The 21,956-nt window shown below is 39.3% G+C and overlaps 1 protein-coding gene and 2 pseudogenes across 5 annotated transcripts in view; 2 read left to right on the top strand and 1 right to left on the bottom strand.

Annotated features, from left to right (window-relative positions):
• The window catches only part of LRRFIP2 (leucine rich repeat (in FLII) interacting protein 2), a 130,660-nt gene that overhangs the window by 37,311 nt on the left and 71,393 nt on the right, over nt 1–21,956 (top strand). For 3 of the 4 annotated variants that reach the window (XM_011953344.1, XM_011953345.1, XM_011953343.1), the window contains exon 4: nt 16,512–16,598. In XM_011953344.1, the coding sequence (XP_011808734.1) occupies nt 16,512–16,598 (87 nt within the window). Of the gene's footprint in view, nt 1–16,511; nt 16,599–17,973; nt 18,025–21,956 lie in introns of all 4 variants that reach the window. The other variant, XM_011953342.1, reaches the window with a different exon arrangement.
• On the top strand, nt 738–2,262 carry LOC105519828 (annotated as a pseudogene). Its single transcript, XR_001003029.1, has 2 exons — nt 738–859; nt 953–2,262. The product of XR_001003029.1 is annotated as an NEDD8-conjugating enzyme UBE2F-like (transcript).
• On the bottom strand, nt 9,937–10,370 carry LOC105519827 (annotated as a pseudogene).

The raw sequence follows: 21,956 nt of genomic DNA on the forward strand, positions 1-21,956 counted from the left end.
TGGATGTATGTGCGGCTGGCAATTCCAGACCTTGGTGGCTCAGTTTGGTGCATTTCTGTCAAATTATGAGTTGTAAATTTGCCTCCTTTAAAATAGCAGTTTTAGCACCATCAACACTGTGATACAAAAGTTTTAAAGCTAGAGGATTTTCTTGTTTTAAAGTCATTTGAGTGTGTTTCATGTACTATTGTAGTATTTTGTTTTGTTTTGTTTTGTTTTTGACATGAGGTCTTGCTAGGTTGCCCAAGCCCGACTCGAATTCCTAGGCTCAAGTGATTCTCCCACCTTGCTTCCCGAGTAGCTGGGATTACAGGCACCACTACCATGCCTGGCTTGTTTTTGAGAAACATTAAGATTTTGGCAATAATATAAGTATCCATGAGTTCAACACCCAGCATTATCAAATGTTAACATGTTGTCACAGTTGTTTCAGATCTTTTCTTTAAAATGTTAGGAAGAAAGGACAGGAGAAAGAGATATAAACCAAGTTTAAGGTCCTTTGTTTCGTTCCCCAGGCCTATCCCCCTCCTTCCTCCTATTAAGGAATCAGTGTGGTAAAATAAAAATGTGTCCTTCCTATTCATGTTTTAAAAGTTCTAATGACTTCTGGTCCTGCCACCTGGAGCCAATGTAGCTATGAGGGGCCGTGTCTCGCCACCACTGCCCAGGCCAGGCATGATGTTGGGTGTCAGGCCTGCCTCACGTGTCTTGGGGTACCCAGGGTAAAGGCAGGAGTAATGCTGACACCTGTAAGCAAATTGAAGTGCGATGACAGTCTCAAAGGGTCTGGGACGTCAGCCATAGCATCTGGCCCCACTCAGAGGGTTCTGTGAGAGACAAGTTGATTGTTAAAGAGGTTGCAGAGCTTGAGCTTATTTACCTTGTACATGTCAAGTGTATTTCCTGATCTAAAAAGCTTCATTGCTTTCTGCTGACTGTAACCCCAGACAAGGGTTACTACCAGGGTGGAAAATTTCAGCTCAAAACTGGACTTCCTGATGCATGTAACATGGTGCCTTCCAAAGTCAAATGCCTGACCAGGATCTGGTACCCCAACATCACAGAGATAGGGGAAATTAGACGTCTAAAGTTTACTGAGAACATTCGATTGACAGCACTGGCTGGGCTCCCACGAGAACATTAAAGGATGTTGTTTGGAGGTTAAACTGTTTGTTTACTAATCTTCTGAATTTTGACGATCCACTGAATGTTGAAGCTGCAGAATATCATTTGTGGGACAAGGAGGACTTCTTGAATAAAGTAGATGACTACATCAAGTGTTAATGCCAGATGATAAAAGGAGAAGATTGCAGGCCCATGGATTGTGTGTTATAGTTTGTCTCTAACGTGAAAAAGCAGCAAGAGGCAGCGCCTCCTCTCCCCTGTCCCCTGACTCTCCCTCTCAGTCCCCCTGCATTGTCCCAGTCTTGTGACCATGTTGTCCTGAAGAAGACCATCCTCATGACTGCCCATTGTAGATGGAGAATTCAACATAAAGACAGCAAGAAAACGTATTTGGGTTTCTAAAGAGTTATCTGTTTACCTTATGTTTTAGGCTGTTCTTTCATTGCTATACATAGACAAGACTGAGTAATTTATAAAGAAAAGAGGTTTAATTGGCTTATCGTTCTGCAGGCTGTGCAAGCATGGCACTGGCATTTACTTGGCTTCTGGGGAGGCCTCAGGGAGCTTTTACTTATGGTGGAAGATGAAGCAGGAGCAGGCACGTCATGTGGTTAGAGCGGAAATGAGAGCGTAAGGGGGACAGCCAGATCTCTGACACACCACGCTGTGAGGGATCCACCCCCATGACCTCCCACCAGGCCTTACCTCCAAAACTGGGGATTACATCTCAACATGATATTTGGAAGAGACATCTAAACTATGTCATTTTAACATGTTTACTTTTTTGAACTCATATTGTTTAGGCTGTTGGTGATATTCTTGAGAAGTTGTAATGAACTCAAAATTGAGGCTGGAGCTTTCTTACTCTTTTCCCAAACAAAATTGGTTTTCTGCTGAACTGATGCTCATGATGTGTTCAGTGTAACTTGCAGATTGGAATAAGAAACCTGCTACAAATTGTGATTGGATGCAAATACCCTTAGTGTCCTCTGTGCATGTTGGCCCTATCTAGATGTCGTGAAGTTTCCCAGAATGCATAAAGTCTTTCACTGTAGACATTTTTATTGAAATGCATATTTTATTTAATTTAAGTATATTTTGGACCAATTAAATTAATTTTTTACAATGTAATGCTTTTTTTTTTTATTCTCAATTTGTATTTTGTATTTTCATTGTATAGGGCAAAGATGTTGGGTTGGCTGAGGATGGTGGCCCACACTTGTAATCCTAGCACTTTGGGAGGCCGAGGTGGTGGGCAGATTGTGTGAGCCCAGGAGTTGAGACCAGCTGGGGCAATATGGTGAAACCCTGTCTCTACAAAAAATACAAACATTAGCCAAGTATGGTGACATGTGCCTGTAGTTCCAGCTACTCAGGAGGCTGAGGTGGAAGGATTACCTGAGCCCAGGGAGGTCGAGGCTGTGATGAGCCATGATCATGCCCTGGGCAACAGAGTGAGACCCTGTCTCCAAAAAAAAAAAAAAAAAAGGAAAAATGTTGGGTCAGCCACCTATTGAAGAGAAATACAAAGAAACTATGAAAGACATTATTCGTTTTGTCCAAGTGCAACAAGAATGTGGCTCTGAAAAGTCATCTCTTGCTCTCAGGTCCTCATGTGGCAGGGACATTTTGGAGCTCTTTGAAACTAGATCTGGATGATAAAAATAAAAACAAACAAACAGAAAGGCAGGAAGCCCATTCTCACATGCCGCTCAGAGGAAACTGGCTGGAGCTGGGACCTGCTGGGGTTGGTGTTCCTGCAGTGGTCATATGATCGTGAGCCAGTAGCTACTTCTTAGAGTGCCAGACCCTAGCTGTCCTGAGGGACAGGAGAGATACCTCAGGAATCAGCCCAAACAATGTCTGATGCTATTGAGACTGTACCTGTGGCCACCTTCTTATTTGCTTTGACTCTAGGCCCTGCCTGGGGGTGAGCCTGTTAGGCCTTGGAGGACCAGGATTCAGCAGCAGCATATGCCGTACTTGGCCAGGTTAGCGCATATTGGAGGAAGAGCCCAAAAGAAAGACAGGTGGATTTATTCCAGTTTTTAAACATTTAAACTAATGAAATCAAATGCGAAATAAATGTTTGTCTGGTTTCAAGAAAACGTTTTAATATGTATCACCATAAACAGCCTTGTTTAATGAGTTTTTGTATATTGCCTTCTAAGAGCTCTATAGACACAGGGGTGTAAAGCAGGTAGCACTATGGTGGAAAACTGCCAGAATAGTAAGTAGTTCAGTATAACTGGAGAGGGGCTAGGGAATGGGAGGAGGTGATGTTAGAGAGGAAATAGGGACCAATCATGAAAGGATTTGTGTGCTAAGGAATTTACTTTTGATTTTCAAAGCTGTGGGGAGCCATTAAAGGGTAAATCGTTTTTCAGATTTGAATTACAGTGTAATTGCTTTAGCCACCCAGTGGAGAGTGAGTGGTAGAAGGTAGAAGGCAGAAAACAGTTAGGAAGCTGTTATAGTTTTTAATTTATTTTTTGAAACAGGGTCTCGCTCTGTTGCCCAGGCTATAGTGCAGTGGTACGATCTTAGCTCACTGCAACCTCCGCTTCCTGGGTTCTGGGACTACAGGCATGCACCACGACACCCAGCTAATTTTTGTGTTTTTTGTAGAGATGGGGTTTTGCTTTGTTGCCCAGGCTGGTCATGAAGCTGTTGTAGTTACCTTAGTGAAAGATGATGAGAACATGAAATAAGACAGTGACAATGGGAATACGGGGGATGGTCTGGATGGAAGAAATAGTAAAGAGAATCTTGATGGGAGCAAAGTAGTTGAGACTTAGCAACTGAATATGGAGGGAGAATAGAAAACAGGAAGGACCCTTATGATGAGTCTTTGTTTCATATTTTGGGTAATGGTGTAGTTGATGGGGAATATAAAAGAGAAGAGGAAGGTTAAGGGAATGATTATAAATTAAATTAGGGTTGTATTGAGTCTGAGGTTCTAGTGGGAGAGCCTCAATTTTTTTTTTTTTTTTTTGGATACGTAGTATCACTCTGTTGCCCAGGTTAGAGCACTGTGGCAAGATCTTGCGCTACCATGCCTGGCTAATTTTTGTTTTTAGTAGAGATGGGGTTTTACATGTTGCCCAGGCTGGCCTTGAACTCCTGAGCTCAAGTGATCTGCCCACCTCTCAAAGTGCCGGGACTACAGGCATGAGCCACTATGTCTGGCCTGAATAAAAAAATAAATAAATAAAGATGCTTCACAAATTTGTATGTCATCCTTGCACAGAGGCCATGCTAATCTCTGTAGCTTTCTAATTTTAGTATATGTGCTGCCATAGTGAACATAGCCTCAATTTTTAATAGCCAGTTGGATCAGGATTGTGGGAGAAAATTCTAGCTTGGGCATAGAGATTTACAGACTAACAGTATGACCCAGAAGAGAATATAGAATGAAATGAGCAAGAGTTGAAGCTTGAAAGCTTTAGTTGTATTAACATTTAAGATGCTAGCTTATGAAGGATTCTGAAGGAGAGAGAGGAGAGAATAAAGAGGAGAACCAGGAGACACTAGTATTGGAGAAAGCTGAGATGAGAGTTTTAAGAAAGAATGTGTGTTTAGTGATAGCAGAAGTCCAGAAAAGACAGATGAGATAAGAATAGAAAAATTCTATTGGGTTTGGTAGTTAGAGGTCATTAGTGACTTTTGTGGTGAGCAATTTCAATAAGGTGGTGTGAGCAGAAGCCAGATTGCAGTCATTTGAAGAGAGTGAGAAGTGAGAAGGGAGGTGTGAGAAAGCTGTAAAGAGAAGATAGGGTAGAATTGGACCCGGGTGAGATTTTTTGCTTGCCTTTTAAAGATCAGAGAGACTTTGGACCTAGTTAGGATGAAGAGAGTGAACCAATAGAAGTAGAGAGCAAAGACCCAGAAGAGAGATCAGATGGTTGGGACAAAGTCCATGGGAGGACATTGTAAAATGGAGGGTGTGTATGGGTGTGAGTGTGTGTAATGGGGCTTGGGAGGGTTTGACTTTCAACAACAGAAGAGACAGCTCTTCCAGTAGAACCACAGGGAAAGTAAGAAAGAAGGGAAGACTCGGAAGTCTGTTAGTGGCTTTGGAGGGTGTGGAGGGAATGCCTTCTTCAGACCTTAAAATGCCTTCTGTCATGAAAACATTGGCACAGGAGGGGAAATACTAAAAGTATCAGAACTGGAATAATGAAAGAAGTGCTGAACTGATAAGGTCTTGCAGAAAAACTTTTTCCATTGATAATTCAGATCATTTACATTATATATCTTGGAAATACCTTCCTGTTTTTGTTGTTTTTTAAATAGGCTACACATTGATTGGTACCTATTTTGTTTTTAGAAACCTTGTATGGTTCATTGTTCAGTTCAGACTACTGAGTCTCTCCTTCATGTGATTTTGCTTTCTGAGGTTTCACTTACTTACGTTTGACCATAGTTTGAAAATATTAAATAGAAAATTTCAGAAATAAATAATTTGTTTATTTTTGTTTAAATTGTGCACTGTTCTGAGTAGCGTGATGAAATCTTGCATCATCCTGCACAGGACATGAATCATCCCTTTGTCTAGTGTATCTACGCGGTGTACACTACCTGTTAGATAGTCTCACGGGAGCTGGCTCTGTTAGCAGGGTGACTGTCATGGTATCACATTGGTTGTGTTTGAGTAACCTTTAGTTTATTTAATAATGACCCCAAAGAGGAAGAGTGATTCTGGCAATTTGGATATGCCAAAGAGAAGCCATAAAATTCTTCCTTTAAGTGAAAAGATGGAAGTTCTCAACTTAGTAAGGAAAAAAAATTGTGTGCTGAGGTTGCTAAGGTCTATGGTAATAACACATCTTCTATTCATGAAATAGTGAAGAAAGAAAAGAAAAATCTGTGCTAGTTTTCCTACTATATCTCAAACTGCAGAAGTTATAGCCAGTGTGTGTGATAAGTATATTATGATGGAAAAGACTAGATTTCTGAGTGGAAGACATGAACAGAAACATGTTCTGATTGATGTCAGTGGGATAGGGTTTGGTACCATCTGCAGTTTCAGGCATCTGTGTTGGGGCTTGGGACTTACCTCCCTTGGATAAGCGGGAACTACTACTTAGAGTACATACATCCTGAAGAAATACAGTTATTTGTGGTTCATTAGATACAGTACTTAAATATACATACCCTTCTCCTCCTCCCAGATAGTAGTCTCAAGTGAAATTCAATTTATGGATTATATTTTAGGGAAACAGCACTGCCTAGCCCATTGAGTAGATTCCTCCTACTTGTAGACTCATTGGATGGATGGAAAATTTAGAATACGATTGATTGGCCAAATTGAGTCTCTGATTTGGAATGCCACCATGAGCCACAACAAGTTTATTTTAGCCTGTTCCCCTCTGTTTATTTAACTGAAGCAGTAACAAAATCCAAATTTAAGTATCAGAAAGTTTAAGAGTGCTTTGAGTATTGGGCATCACAGAATATAGCTAATCACATTTTACTTTGAGACATTTTTACCTCACTTGTTCCTTGTTTCAGGTAAATTAATTCCACAATAGAATAGTAAGGATGGGGATAGAGTTGAGATGGAGAAACTTAAGTTAGAATTAGAAAACTTGGCCGGGCGCGGTGGCTCAAGCCTATAATCCCAGCACTTTGGGAGGCCGAGACGGGCGGATCACGAGGTCAGGAGATCGAGACCATCCTGGCTAACACGGTGAAACCCCGTCTCTACTAAAAAATACAAAAAAATTAGCCGGGCGAGGTGGCGGGCGCCTGTAGTCCCAGCTACTCGGGAGGCTGAGGCAGGAGAATAGCGTCAACCCGGGAGGCGGAGCTTGCAGTGAGCTGAGATCCGGCCACAGCACTCCAGCCTGGGTGACAGAGCGAGACTCCGTCTCAAAAAAAAAAAAAAAAAAAAAAACTTGATGTATTGTAAGTGAAAGTACTAGGAGCCTGTTTGGAAGTGGAGGGAGTCTGTTGGAGTAGGTGGAGAGGATGGATTCAAGGGATGTTGTAAAGGAAGATTTGTTAAGGAAGTAGGAGGTCCTCAGACCTTGGGTTTGAACAAGAGTGGCAAGGTTCCATTTCTGGAGACTGGAAAATAAGGAAACAAAGCCTGTTGGCTGGGGGAAGATGAGATTGATTTTATTCACTCTGGTTTTGGTGCTGACGAGATAGGTGTTAGAAATGTCAGTTTTTATTTTGGTAGAGAAGTCAGAGCTTGAGATGCTAGATTTGAGTCATTCTCATTGGCTGGTAGTTGAAACTGTGGAGTAAAAAATGAGAGTAAAGCCTGTGTACAGTAAAAGGAGATTATCTACATTGGGTTAGTAGATACTGTGTACAGTAAAAGGAGAAGATTGTCTACATATCTAGTTCTCTATTCAGAGAACTAGAATAGTATTATTTCATAGAAAAGAGATAATCTGTGCTAAGTTGAAAATCCTAGGATAATTATCCAAAGTAAGCTTTTATGATTTGTCTAAGGATATACAATTATACTTGGACTATAAATATGTAAGTTGGAGGCAATGTGGTTAAGAGTATGAACTGAAGTAAGATTCTTAGGATGTAGATCTCAGCTCCAATATTTGCTTGTCGGGGGAAGGCAAGTTACTTAACCCTTCTGTACTTCAAGGGGTTATTTTGTGGAATAAAAGAAAATAAGGCCAGGTATGGTGACTCACACCTGTAGTCCCACCACTTTGGGAGGCCGAGGCAGGCAGATTGCTTGAGTCCAGGAGTTCAAGACCAGCCTGGGCAACACGGTGAAACCTTGTCTCTACAAAAACAAAACCAAAAATTGTTTGGGTGTGGTGGTGCATGCCTAGCCTCAGCTACTCAGGAGGCTGAGATAGGAAGATCACTTGAGCCTGGGAGGTCAAGGCTGCAGTGAACCGAGATCACGCCACTGCACTCTAGCTTGGGTGCCAGAGTGAGAGCCTGTCCCTGCACCCCGCCCCCAACCCTGCAAAAAAAGAAAGAAAATAAGGATCTATCCTTGCTAATTAAGTGGTCAAACCATGGTAGATATATTATCTGGATAGTTTGGGTTTTCTATTGTGAGGTGATTATTCAGATAATTTAGTTTAATTTTATAAATATCAAGAGCAAAGGTAAGATTTAGTACAGTTGTAATTGGATCTTGATGTATTACTTAATCATTATCTCCCAAACTCTGTTTATTGGAGCATGACCCTTGAAGTATCATTTAGGGTTTATTTAGTAATGTGGCCAAGTCTGAGAAATACTATATATTCTATCCTCTTCTTTGAAATTCGTAAAGCATACTATTAAGGACTGTGATTTTAAAAAATGTTTAACTTAGCATTTTCCAAACTTGCTGTTAATAGGTTATAAGCTCCCCTTTATCCCATTTTATATATTAAATTTTACATATTATTTATTTGGCTGAGGCATTTTTGATGCATTCAGTCTCATCTATTTAAAAAATCTAAATTGAGATATAATTCACATACCATCAAAACCATTCACCATTTAAAAATATTCAGTTTTTTAAATATATTTACAAATATGCGCAACTGTCATCTACCTAATTACATAATATTTCATCAGCCCAAAAAGAAACCTCATACCACTTAGTAGTCACTCCTCATCTTCCCCTTCCCCAGCCCCTGGCAACCAGTAATCTACTTTCTGTCTTTATGTTTTTGCCTATTCTGGACATTTCATATACATAGAATCATGCAATATGTGACCTTTTATGTCTGGCTTCTTTGACTTAGCAAAATGTTTTCAAGGTTCATTCATTTTGTACCCTGTTTCAGTGCTCCATTTCTTTTTAAGGCTGAATAATACTCCATTGTATGGATAATCTTGCTTGTTTATTCCTTCATCAGTTGATGGATATTTGGGTTATTTCTACTTTTCGGCTATTATTAATAATGCTGCTATGAACATTCATTTACAGGTTTTTGTGTGGATATATGTTCTCATTTCTCTTAGGTACATATTTAGAAGTGGATGGATGGTATCACTGTGTTTAACTTTTGAGGAACTGCCTCAGCAATTTACAAAGCAATTGTGCCATTTTACATTTACCCCTGTAATATATGAGCATTCTGATTTCTCCTGTATGAGCATTCTGATTTCTCCACATCCTTGCCAATTTTAGTTATTTTTAGTTGAAAAACATTTTTTGTTATAGCCATCCTAGTGGATATCAAGTATCTCAATATGGCTTTAATTTACATTTCTTTAATGACTCATGATGTTGAGCATCTTTTTATGTACTTATTGGTCATTTTTACATCTTCTTTGGAGAAATGTCTATTTAAATCCTTTGCTCATTTTAAAATTATTTGTGTTTTTATTGTATCTCATCTACTTTTCTCAAATTCCAAAAGAACATAATACAAAATTCTGATGGTAAAGGAAGTATCTAATGTAGAAATACATAAGCTATAGTACATGTTTAGTTATTTTTTCCTGGAAGTTCTTTTTTTTTTTTTTTTTGAGACTGAGTCTTGCTCTGTCCAGGCTGGAGTGCAGTGGCATGATCTCGGCTCACTGCAGCCTCCACCTCCTGGGTCAAGTGATTCTCCTGCCTCAACCTCGAAGGTAGCTGGGATTACAGGCTCATGCCACCATGCCCAGCTAATTTGTGTATTTTTAGTAGAGACGGGGTTTCACCATATTGGCCAGGCTGGTCTTGAACTCCTGACCTAGTGATCAGCCCACCTAGGCCTCAAGTGTAATCCCAAAGTGCTAGGATTACAGGTGTGAGCCACCGCGCCCAGCCTTTTTTTTTTTAAACAGTAATTTAAAGTTTATTTCAGCTATAATGCAGATTATTCTGACTTTCAGGTAGCATCATATGGCATTCTTCTGAGTCCATTCCTGAGATATTCTATTATACTTTTATGTCTGTCTATTTTATGGATCCATGCACTCTCTGGCACTAGGGGGTCATCGGGGTTTGGATCACATAGCAGTGAATAAATGGATAAAATAACTTTAGAAATAATTTTAAAGGAAGCAACCACTGTGATCTTAGAATATCAAGACAAATGCTGCCATTGCTGTTAATATTTGGATGATAAATCCTTGTTAGGTGGTTTGAAGGGGTAGTCTGTAGGAAAATGAATTGTCAAAAAGAATACACCACTTTGATATGGGCTGTCATTAGGTCCCATAATTGTGGCTTGCCAATGAAACATATCATCCCCAACTGAACCTACAGAACATTGTGCTGGAGGATCATGGGCCAAAGCACTAAGTTCCTTATTAATCTGTCTTAGTGCCATAGTATGTGCTTGTCCTCTGGCTTCACACTCTCGGTATGTGCTCAAAGATCTGGACAAGACTCTTGGTTATCCTGGAGGTGGGACAGCATTGTCTTGTCTCACACCGGCTCTGCCAGACACAAGTTCTTGGTATTGTGGAGACGACTCTCACGACAACTTCGTGTCTGGCTAACTGGAGCTGTAGCTCTGCAGTGACTGAAGAGCAGTTTTTTGTGCTCTTCCTGATGGGATTCCACCCCCAAATCCACAAATTCTTGTGAGCTGCGGTGAGGTACTGGCTCGAACTGGGACAGGCCACCGTCAGGCCGAGAAGTTCTTTCTTAGTGCCCATTATATGATTCCTAATTATTCATTGAGTGATAAAGTGAATATTCTACAAATTTAAAAGTTCTGTGAGTTTAAATACAACCTAATGCATTTGTTCTGGGAGTGATCAAAGCCCATGATTTTCAGTGTCTTTTTTTTTTTTTTTAAACGGAGTCTTGCTCTGCTGCCCAGGCTGGAATGCAGTGGTGCCATCTCGGCTCACTGCAACCTTTGTCTCCCAGGTTCAAGTGATTCTTCTGCCTCAGCCTTCCGAGTAGCTGGAACTATAGGCACACGCCACCACACCTGGCTAATTTTGTATTTTTAGTAGAGATGGCGTTTCACCTATTGGCCAGGCTGGTCTTGAACTCCTGACCTTGTGATCTGCCCGCCATGGCCTCCCAAAGTGTTGAGATTACAGGGGTGAGCCACCATGCCCAGCCTCAATTTTCGCTGTCATTTTATGTTTCCATTTGACTCAAGCATGTAGTGAGAAATGAATGTAATTGTATCTAAATATTTCTTTTTGTGTTATCATTTTTACTATAGGAAGAATAAATTTCTATAAATATGCAATAGGATATATCCTTTAATCAATCTTAATATGCCTCATATTTGGAAGCGTAATAATCAGAATCACTTTTAGAAACCTGGTCCTATGACCTGCCTGACTTCAGGTAACTTCTGAACCTGAATTTTCAGTTTCTGAATTTCTATATTAACTTTATTATAACAGTTGGGGTCATATCAGCCTAAACACTCTAAAAGTATTTAAATAATTTAGGCTTCTGAATACTTCTAATTTATATCTTATTCTGACTTTTAAATTAGCCAACTTATTTTGGTAAAATATATGTAACATGAAATTTATCATGGTAACTATATTTAAGTATATAGTTTAGTGGCATTACATTCATTTGCATTGTCATGCAACCATCACCACTATCCTTTTTTTTTTTTTTTTTGAGACGGAGTCTCGCTCTGTCGCCCGGGCTGGAGTGCAGTGGCCGGATCTCAGCTCACTGCAAGCTCCGCCTCCCGGGTTGACGCTATTCTCCTGCCTCAGCCTCCCGAGTAGCTGGGACTACAGGCGCCCGCCACCTCGCCTGGCTAGCTTTTTGTATTTTTTTTAGTAGAGACGGGGTTTCACCGTGTTAGCCAGGATGGTCTCGATCTCCTGACCTTGTGATCCGCCTGTCTCGGCCTCCCAAAGTGCTGGGATTACAGGCTTGAGCCACCGCGCCCAGCCACCACTATCCTTAAGAACTCTGTCATCATCCAGTACTGGAACTCTGTACTCATTAAATAGTAAGTCACATTTCCCCCTACCCTCAGTCCGTGGCAACCACTGTTCTGCTTTCTGTCTGTATGAATATGACTACTTTAGGTTTCTCATTAAGTGGAAGTATACAATATTTTTCCCTTCGTGTCTGTCTTATTTCATTTAGTATAATGTCTTCAAGATTCATCCATGTAGCGTGTATCAAAATTTTCTTTTTAAGGCTGAATATCCATAATTTGTCTATCCATTCATCCATTGATAGATATTTGGGTTGTTTCTACATTTTGACTATTGTGAATAATGATGCTATGAACACTAGTATATAAATATATGTTGTCTCTGCTTTCCAGTTCTTTTGTGTATGTACCCATAAGTGGAATTATTGGATCAAATGGTAATTCTGTGTTTTAGCCAACTTTATTTTGTTTTGTTTGTTTGTTTGTTTGTTGAGACAGAGTTTCACTCTGTTGCCCAGGCTGGAGTGCAGTGGTGCAATCTCGGCTCATTGTAACCTCTGCCTCCCGGGTTCAAGTGATTCTTGTGCCTCAGCCTCCCGAGTAGTTGGGATTACAGGTGTGCACCACCATGCCCAGCTAATTTTTTCCATTTTTAGTAGAGATGGGGTTTCACCATGTTAACCAGGCTGGTCTTAAACTCCTGGCCTCCACTGATCCGCCTGCCTTGGCCTCCCAAAGTGCTGGGATTACAGGGGTGAGCCACCACGCCCAGCCTTTACTGTGAATTTAGTTAAATCTTGGTTGTCCTTTATTATTGTATCCCATTTGTTTTGTATGTATGAGGTGTATATTAAAATGAATCTGTAGCAGCTCTTTCATCTGATTGTATTCTGAGGTGAAAATACTAGTATTAACTACCTAGAAGTATGTTTTATGTACCCATAATTGTCTATTCAAAAATAATTTTAAAATATATCACAATATTTTGTCTACTAGGTTGGAATCAGTGTTGGCTCCTTGCTACTCCTGCTTATCCATGTTGCTTCAAGCATCTAGTAACAATGTATAGAAAGAACCAGATAAAGTAGTTTTAAATCCCGTTTATTTCTTTTAAAGCATGTAGTTTTAGTGGCCTCTCTTCAACACAGTCTCCAAGGGAGGTAGCACTGAGTTGGCTAAGTAACAAAGTGAAGGGTGTTTGTGTGTCTCTGAAGCCCATATTCTTTCTGTTCCTTTCCTTTCTGTTGTTAAAAATGTCTTATTAAAGAATATATTTTAATTATCTCTAAGTTGGGTTTTATGAAGGAAATCTCAGTATAGATTGTACAGAATCTATATCTTTTTATATAGATTGTACAGAATCTAAGATTTGGCCACAGACAAATCTTAGAAGGATAAAATTGGCATTCTTGAATTAAATTTCTAAAGGAGGCTTCAGGTACAAAGCTAATATACATGTAAATGAAAATTCCTACACACTGATAGGGCTTTCTTAAAAAGGTTTGAAAGTTTTGATGCTTTGTGATTTTAAAATATATTTGCTATCTACTTAAGCATAAAAGCCTTGAAGTGTTTTCCTATTAAAAAAAAATTCCTATTAAAAAAAAAAAGAAACTCTAATAAGAAAGTAGTGCCTATCATAGAGGGGAGAAGAAGGCAGGTAACTTGAAGCAGAGCATAGGTTTTGAAAAGATGGAGGCCAGTGTAAAATTCATGGGAGAAAACTAATTGCTCTAGATTGTTAGTGGTTACAGCTTATGGCTGGTAGATTACAATTTACTTTGCAGGGGTTTTTCTATTGAAAGACCAGTTATACAGACTGGGAAGTTGCCAAAATTGGAATAGTTGAGTAGCAGTTAACTATTTAACTCTCTCTGCTTCTTAGAAGCCTGCTATGACTTTGCCAGGCGAAACTGATTTCTCCCTCCTACATGCTTCCTTCCCATAAGCACTGTGTTTCTGTATCCCTCAACTTTGTGAGTTGCTTTAGGGCAGAGATGTCATATCTTACTCTGTATTTTCAGCACCTAGCATAATTGCTTACATGTAGTAGGTCCTTTTAAACATTGGCTGAGTTTATTCTTATGAGACTTGGGCACAAATATAACAAAATGGGAAGACAACAACTATTATCCGAGGGAATAGTCTGAATCAGAATTAGGATGTGACCAAGGACAGAGGAAACCATTCCACTACCATATAGAAACCAGACAGTAGATTTCTAAGTTTCACGTGGCACATTAAGCTGTTTCCTTATCTCATTTCCTTGATACTGTGACCTATGCCCTGCAATTCATTTGTTTTTTTTAGCAGACATTGAGGCGTAAAAGTTGTGGGGTGAGAGAAGCATGGAATTTTAATACAACATGATAAAGCCACAATAGAGACATGGGTATAGAGCCTTACTTTATGAAAGAGGGACTGGGAGGAATCTTCATAGAAGGTAATATTTTACTGAATAAGAGAAGGGAGAACAGCTCCTGCCAAACAGTTTGTGAACAGAGGCATTACAGAACACAATAGAGTCCAGGAATGTAGAGAGATGGGATGTATCCAGTACACATGGAGCAAGTAGAGTAGTCTCCACCACCCCCATCCATGGGAGATACATTCCAAGCCCTCCAGCAGAACCTCAAGCTGTGGATAGTAGCAAAGTTAATTGCCATCAATCGGAACATGTTTCTGTTCATGTTTTCCACCTACAAATGTAATGCCTTTTCCATCTTAACTATCATGAACTGTGGCTGTAACTTTTGCAGTTTGAGGTGCGGCAGCAAATCTAGCGCAAATTTCTTTTTCCTTCTTCACGAGTTCATGGATAGAAGATTTGTTCTTACCATAGATCTTAGCAACCTCAGTGGATGATTCTTTTTTCTATTAAGGTTAGAATGTTCACCTTTTCACTTAAAGGAAGCACTTGATGGCTTCTCTTTGGCATACCTGAATTGTCAGAATCACTCTTGCTCTTCAGGACCATTATTAAACAAAATGAGGATTACTCAAACACAATCACTGTGATTTGATAACTGAGACAGCTAACAAGTGGGTAGCATAGACAGGATGGATATGCTCAACAAAGGTATGATTGAAGTCCTGAGAACTTTTATCATACTACTCCGAATGGCATACAGTTTAAAACTTATGAATTGTTTATTTCTGGAATTTTCCACTTAATATTTTTGTACCTTGGTTAACCATGGGTAACTGAAACCACAGATAAGAGGGGGACTACTGGACTTGGAAATAAGGTGGGGACCTGACTGTGAGGAGCCTTATTTCAGTTTTGTCTTTCTTCTTTCTGTTCTTCCCTTTGTGTTATTCTGTGGAGTTTTTGCTTTAACCATAAGTAATTAGGAGCTGGTGGAGGATTTTGTGCAGTGGAATGACGTGATCAGAAATAATACATTTTGAAAGGCTGATTTGTCCATCATATAACCATATAGAAGATAAATTATAAGACAGATTCTGGAAGTAGGTAGATGGATTTGGAGGTAATTGCAGTAGTACAAACAAGAGATGAAGAATTCCTATGGTATGATTCCATTTATATGAAATGTGCAGAATAAGTGAATGCATAGACACAGAAGTAGATTAGTGATTGCCAGGAGCTGGGAGGAAGGGTTAATGGGGAGTGACTACTAATGGGTACCAGGTTTCATTTTGGGGTATGAGAATGTTCTGGAATTAGTCATGATGATTGCACGTCCTTGTGAGTATACTAAAAACCACAGAATTGTATACATTATTTATTAATTTTTGAGATAGGGCCTCACTCTGTCATCCAGGCTGCAGTGCCGTGGCGTGATCTCAGCTCACTGCAGCCTCCACCTTCCAGGTTCAAGTAATTTTCCTGTCTCAGCCACCCGAGTAGCTGGGGTTACAAGTGTGCGCCACCACGCCTGGCTATTTTTTTTATTTTTAGTGGAGACAGGTTTCATCATGTTGCCTAAGCTGGTCTCAAACTCTTGGCCTCTTGTGATCCTCCTGCCTTGGCCTCCCAAAGTGCTGGGATTACAGGCATGAGCCACTGCATCGGAATTGTATACGTTTAAATAGTGAATTTGATGATATGTGAATTCTGTCTCAATTTTAAAACAGAGAGGTGGGGAGTGGGGAGATGAAGAGTTCCTGAAATGAGCAGGAACAGTGAGAATAAAGAAAGCTGAGATGGGTTTGATAGAGACTTAGTGGTAGAGAATTGTCGGTACTTGGAGACTGATTGTTGGCAGTGTCCAAAGTGAAAGAGAGGTTGGCTCTGAAGTTTCTAGTTTATATGATTGAATCAATGGGGAAAAAATGCTGGAAAAAGAGTAAGTTTGGAGAGGCATATGACAAACTGTGTGAAATGTGTTGAGTGTGTAATCAAACAAGAAGTTAAAGGTAAAGGCCCGGATTTGAGGAGAGACTTAGGAACTAGAGAAAAAATGAGTTTATAAGAGTTGATTAAAGCAATCAGTCAAACTTGCTGATAGATAATATCTTGTCCTCCTCACCCCTTTTGCACAGTAATGTCCCATTTGTTCTTTATTTTCAAATCTGGTGTACAGGTTGTTTTTGTTTGTGTTGTATAAAGCTGAGTTTTATATTACTTTTCAGGCAGAGGCAAGGCTGGCAGCAAAACGGGCTGCCCGGGCAGAAGCAAGAGATATACGCATGAGAGAACTGGAACGGCAACAAAAAGAGGTAATTTGAGGGAATAACCCTAATTTCATGTTTGTCTCCCTGAAAATCAGTACTTGGCTAGTTTATTCTGATGTGAATCTGGTTTTCTTTGAAACAATGAGAGTAGTATAAATTGATTTATGTATTCTATCAAGCCATTCTGTGCCAGCAAATTAAATGTGATACTTGTTTTAAGTAGTAACAACAAACACATATATAGCTATTATCGTGTACATTGTTATAAGTTATTAGTATTATGAATGCTTTACTTAATTAAGGTAGCTTTAGCAATGATAAAGTGTAGTATAGCTCTAATTGTCCTAAAATTTGGATTAATTATATTATGGTATCTATATAGTAAAACCTTGTAAAGTCATTCAGACTTACAATTTTAAAGCATATTTAATAATAGAGGAAAATATGTAAGAATATGAGATAAAAGCAAACCAAAACAATAGAATTTGTAGGACCCCAATTTTATATTGCAAAATCCAGTATCCATATATAGCATCAAAAACTACTAGAAAGAAGTGATTATCAATACTGTGGTTTGTCGATGGTGGAATTATTGTTGGTTTTACTTTCTTTCTATACTTTTCTATAATTTACAAATTTTCAATATGCTTTTATCGGAAAGGAGAACAAGAAAAAAATTTTAGGAATAGGCGTATGGAAATTAGGCTGATTAAAATGAAATAAATATGCTTTTACTTTTCTGGCCTTGACTTGGTCCTGAAAATTCCCATAATAAATATTTTTGATGTTGTAGTAGTATGAAGGGGCAAAAGCCTGTGGGACAATATTAAACACTTTCTTTTGATTTTGGTGGTGAATTTTCTGTGAGCAGGTTAAAAAGCAGTGTAAATATTTTATGTTGTCACAGCTCAAGAAAAACACTAAAATTGACATGTTGCTAATTTTCTTTTAACCTTATGTATAGTTTCAAATATGGAATGCAGTTCTCGACTTGAAATGGAAGTGCTGCAATCTGTTGTCTTTTTACTCCTAAAATTATACTAAATATAATAATAAGTGGATGAGCTGAGGTGGAGGATCACTTGAGCCTGGGAGTTTGAAGTTATAGTGAGCTATGATGGCACCACTGCACTCCAGCCTGGGCGACTAAGTGAGATCCTGTCTCCAAAAAAATAAATAAATCAATCAATAAGTGAATGAGACAGTTATTAAATGTAACTTCTATTTACAGTTCTCTTAACTACAGGGAACCATCCGTCTCTTATTATTGAACATATTTAGCTTACTAATTTTCTATATTTTGAATGTGTAACTTTGAGTCAGCAATCATTGCTCTTTAGGGAAAATGTGTATGATTAAGGTTTTTGGAGAATGCAATGTGTTAGAAACGATTTGGTTTATGAAACTTTTGCATTTCTAGCACTCTCATCATTCCCTTGATCGGAAATGGGGACAGATTCAGAAGTGGCTGGTAGGCCAGTATTGCCTGTCCTGCATGTTGTGATCAGTTGCTGAAATAATGCAGTCTTGAAGTAAAACATTAACTAATCGTTTGCAAAATAGGAGTGTTTGGCCTGTGTGAACCTAAAGGTCAGAGTGTCTGTTCTGTCTATAGTGGACCAGAGGTGTATTTGGAGTCCAGCCATTTTGTGTTGTAGTCAGTATCCTCACCTTCATCTCATGAATGCTCCTGATCAAGAAAGAGTGAGAAAATGAATGTGTTTTCTTTTTATGGGTTTGTTCTTTTCTTCCCTGCTTCTTTCTCCCCTTTTTTAAAAAAACTAAGTCCACATGGTCTTCATTGAAAGATGACCCAAGTAATTCTTTCATTTCCTCTGAAAATTACTCTTATTATCAACTCCTTCAGGTCCTTTTTAAGTTCTCTACCACTACTCTCAAATTTGTCAGCTATAAAAGCAAATTGTGAATCAGTAAAATGTTAGTTAATGTGAATCATTCCTAAATTTGAACTTTTTCAAAGCTTGATAAGTTCCCCACTGTCTCCTATTACAGGGCTTCTTAATGTGGTATAGGCTTGGGAGATGGGGTATGAAGCCTTAAATTCTACTGCAGACTTTCAAATGTAATTATTTTTATGGGAAATGCCCACAGGTATTTTTATTGTCAGATTCTCAAAGTAGTCTGTAATTCCTAAAGGGTTAAGAACCACTGTCTGATTGCTGCTAAACAAGCAACTTTCCTTCTTTTTTTTTTTTGAGACGGAGTTTCACGCTCATTGCCCGGGCTGGAGTGCAGTGGCATAATCTCAGTTCACTACAACCTCTGCTTCCTGGGTGCAAGTGATTCTCCTGCCTCAGCCTCTCGAGTAGCTGGGATTACAGGCGCCCGCCACCACGCCCAGCTGATTTTTGTATTTTTAGTAGAGACAGGGTTTCATCATGTTAACCAGGCTGGTCTCAAACTCCTGACCTCTGGTGATCCACCCACCTCAGCCTCCCAAAGTGCTGGGATCATAGGCATGAGCCTCCATGTCCGGTCTAAACAAGCAACTTTATGAGCAGATCTCTTCTATAGCAGCATTTTAAGGTACAAGCAGAATTTAAATATTTATTACTATAATGACTTTCAAATTTAAAACTTTATTGTAATTCTTGTTATGATAGTGTTTTAGAAAAAAAGAAAGAAGATGTTTGGTTACTTAAAATTAAATGACTTCTCAGGTATGTGTGTGTTATTTTGGAGTGGAATCTATCCTTTCTTGTAACTAGAACTTGCCTAATTAATTCTATTTGAAGTGTCTTCTGCATGTAATTGGGTTAATATTATTGATGATGCATTAAGAATGTTTTGTGTGAATAAAAGAAATCATTTTTGTTGGGAGCTATGGCTTGTACCTGTAATCCCACTACTTGGGAGGTCGAGGTAGGAAGATTGCTTCAGGTCAGGAATTTGAGACTAGTCTCGGCAACATAGCAAGACCCTGTCTTAAAAAAAATTTAGCAGGGCTTGCTGGCACGAGTCTGTAGTCCCAGCTACTCCAGAGGCTGAGGCAGAAGGATTGCTTGAGCCCAGGAGTCCAGGCTGCAGTGAGCTGTGATCACGCCACTATACTCCAGCCTGGGTGACAGAGCAAGACCCCATCCCTTAAAAAAAAACAAAAAAAATCACTTTGGCTTGCAAAATGTCTTTGGAAATGTTAATTTGTTCTTTTAATTATGCATTATAATTCTAAAATTAAATTGCCTAAGATAAGTCTAATGTTTGATTTCTGTGTTCACAGGCCAGGAAGATGAAATTTTTATTTTTTATTTTACTTTGTTTATTTTTGAGATAGAGTCTCACTCTGTCGCCCAGGCTGGAGTGCAGTGGTGCGATCTCGGCTCACTGCAACCTCTGCCTCCCGGGATCAAGTGATTCTTCTGCCTCAGCCTCTCTAGTAACTGGGATTACAGGCACTTGCTACCATGCCTGGTTAATTTTTTTTTGTATTTTCAGTGGATACGAAGTTTGACCATGTTGGCCAGGCTAATTTCGAACTCCTGACCCCGGGCGATCCACCCACCTCAGCCTCTCTCAAAGTGCTGGGATTACAGGCATGAGCCACCGCGCCCAGCCAAATCTTTTTTTTGTTTTGTTGTTAAACCTCTGTGAAATGTGTGTAGTTTAGGCAGTGAGTATGCTAGATTTTCATTGAAAGGGGTGACCTTTGGGCTAGAGTTTTAAAATTCAGATAGTGACTAATCCAAGTTTTGAGATTTATAGGCAGGACTTGGACATGCAGAGAAAGTAGCATTTCTTTTCAGATAGGAATAATTATCACTTCTAACCCCTTCTGACACTTGCTTTTACCCTGTTAAAACTGATTCACAGTGACCCATGCCTGTAATCCCAGCACTTTGGGAGGCCGAGGCAGGTGGATTACTTGAGGTCAGGAGTTGGAGACCAGCCTGGCAACATGGTGAAACCCCGTCTCTACCAAAAATACAAAAACTAGCCAGGTGTGCTGGCGGGCACCTATAATCCCAGCTACTCAGGGAGGCTGAGGCAGGAAAATCGCTTGAACCTGGGAGGTGGAGGTTGCAGTGAGCCAAGATTGTTCCACTGCACTCCAGCCTGGGCAACAGAGTGAGACTCTATCTCAAACAAACAAACAGCAACAACAAAAAACTGATTCTTTGGTGTGAGTTGGTTGACAGTAAACAAAATAAATAAAAAGAACAAGAAAAAAATTAAACCGATTCTTCCTCTCACTTCTTATCTTTGTCTCTCTGGCTGCTTTATCTGTGACCCCTTAAGAAGAAGTTGGCATGTAACAGTTACAATACAAAATATAAATGGCTAATATTTATAGTAAAATAAATGATGCATACACACACAATCCACAATAGGATTGTCAGTTACTAGAAGGAAGGAAATTTTCCTGTATTTACAATTTCCCCTCATTATAATACCTTTTTTTGCAAGTGTGATCTTGGGACATGAATAGGGAATGAAAAGGAAGGAAGCTCAGAAATGAATACAACTTTGAGTGCAAACTGTGTATCAGCACTGCGCTAGTGCTTTTTACATAGGTTTTATTTCATATTATAAGACAGGTATTACTGTCCCAATTTTATAGATATGTTTATAAAGAATTGGTGAAGTAAATAGCTTGCATAGTCATTGGCAGAACCAGTATTTGAAGGTGTGAAAGAGTGCCACACCTGGTAACATGTTGGAAGGATGAAAGGACCAGGAAGAAAAGGACCTATGCCTTCCTGGGCCTCCCATTAGTGTTAGTTTAGTCAACTTTCCATGAACCTATTGATTCTTTTTTAAACAGGGTGTCTGTCTTAATCATTGTTGTATCCAAAAGAGTAAATGCATGTCTGGAAGAGGAAATATGGTTTTTGAAGTTTCTCCCAATTTGAAACTGAAGGAATGACTTTAGCCACAACTTTATAATAAATACTATTTGTTGACAGAAAAGATGGCCAGGTATATTCATAGGACTGTGGTTTTCTTTTAATAAAACCATTCATCCTCCCTTCAGGTGAACTTTTAAAAACAAAGAGTATATTTCATTTTCATTAAATGTATCAAAACATCATTTTGAACAAACATATGTCTATTTTTTAAGGCATTGTACTGTTTGTTCAGTCTTTTGTGCTTTAGTACTAATAAGGACTTTTGGGATAATGACGATGTATTATTTTCCTCACTGTGGAATAGAGGGATACACCTTGTAACTGGCACCTAAGAACACAGTTTGCTGTAATCTTTTCTCTTTGTCCACTGGTATAATTTATTCAAGAGAAACCAATTGGCAATGTAAATAGTACTCTAGAAATACCTGGGAAATGAAGCTTTTTGTTCTTCTGGAGAAGGAAGAATCTCTGAGTAAAAACCGGAATACCTTGCTATTTTCTTCCTCCCTCCTTCCCTTTGCTTTCCTCCCTCCCT

The sequence above is a fragment of the Colobus angolensis genome, unplaced genomic scaffold (assembly GCF_000951035.1).
Source record: "Colobus angolensis palliatus isolate OR3802 unplaced genomic scaffold, Cang.pa_1.0 Scaffold36, whole genome shotgun sequence".
Classification (NCBI taxonomy): domain Eukaryota; kingdom Metazoa; phylum Chordata; class Mammalia; order Primates; family Cercopithecidae; genus Colobus; species Colobus angolensis.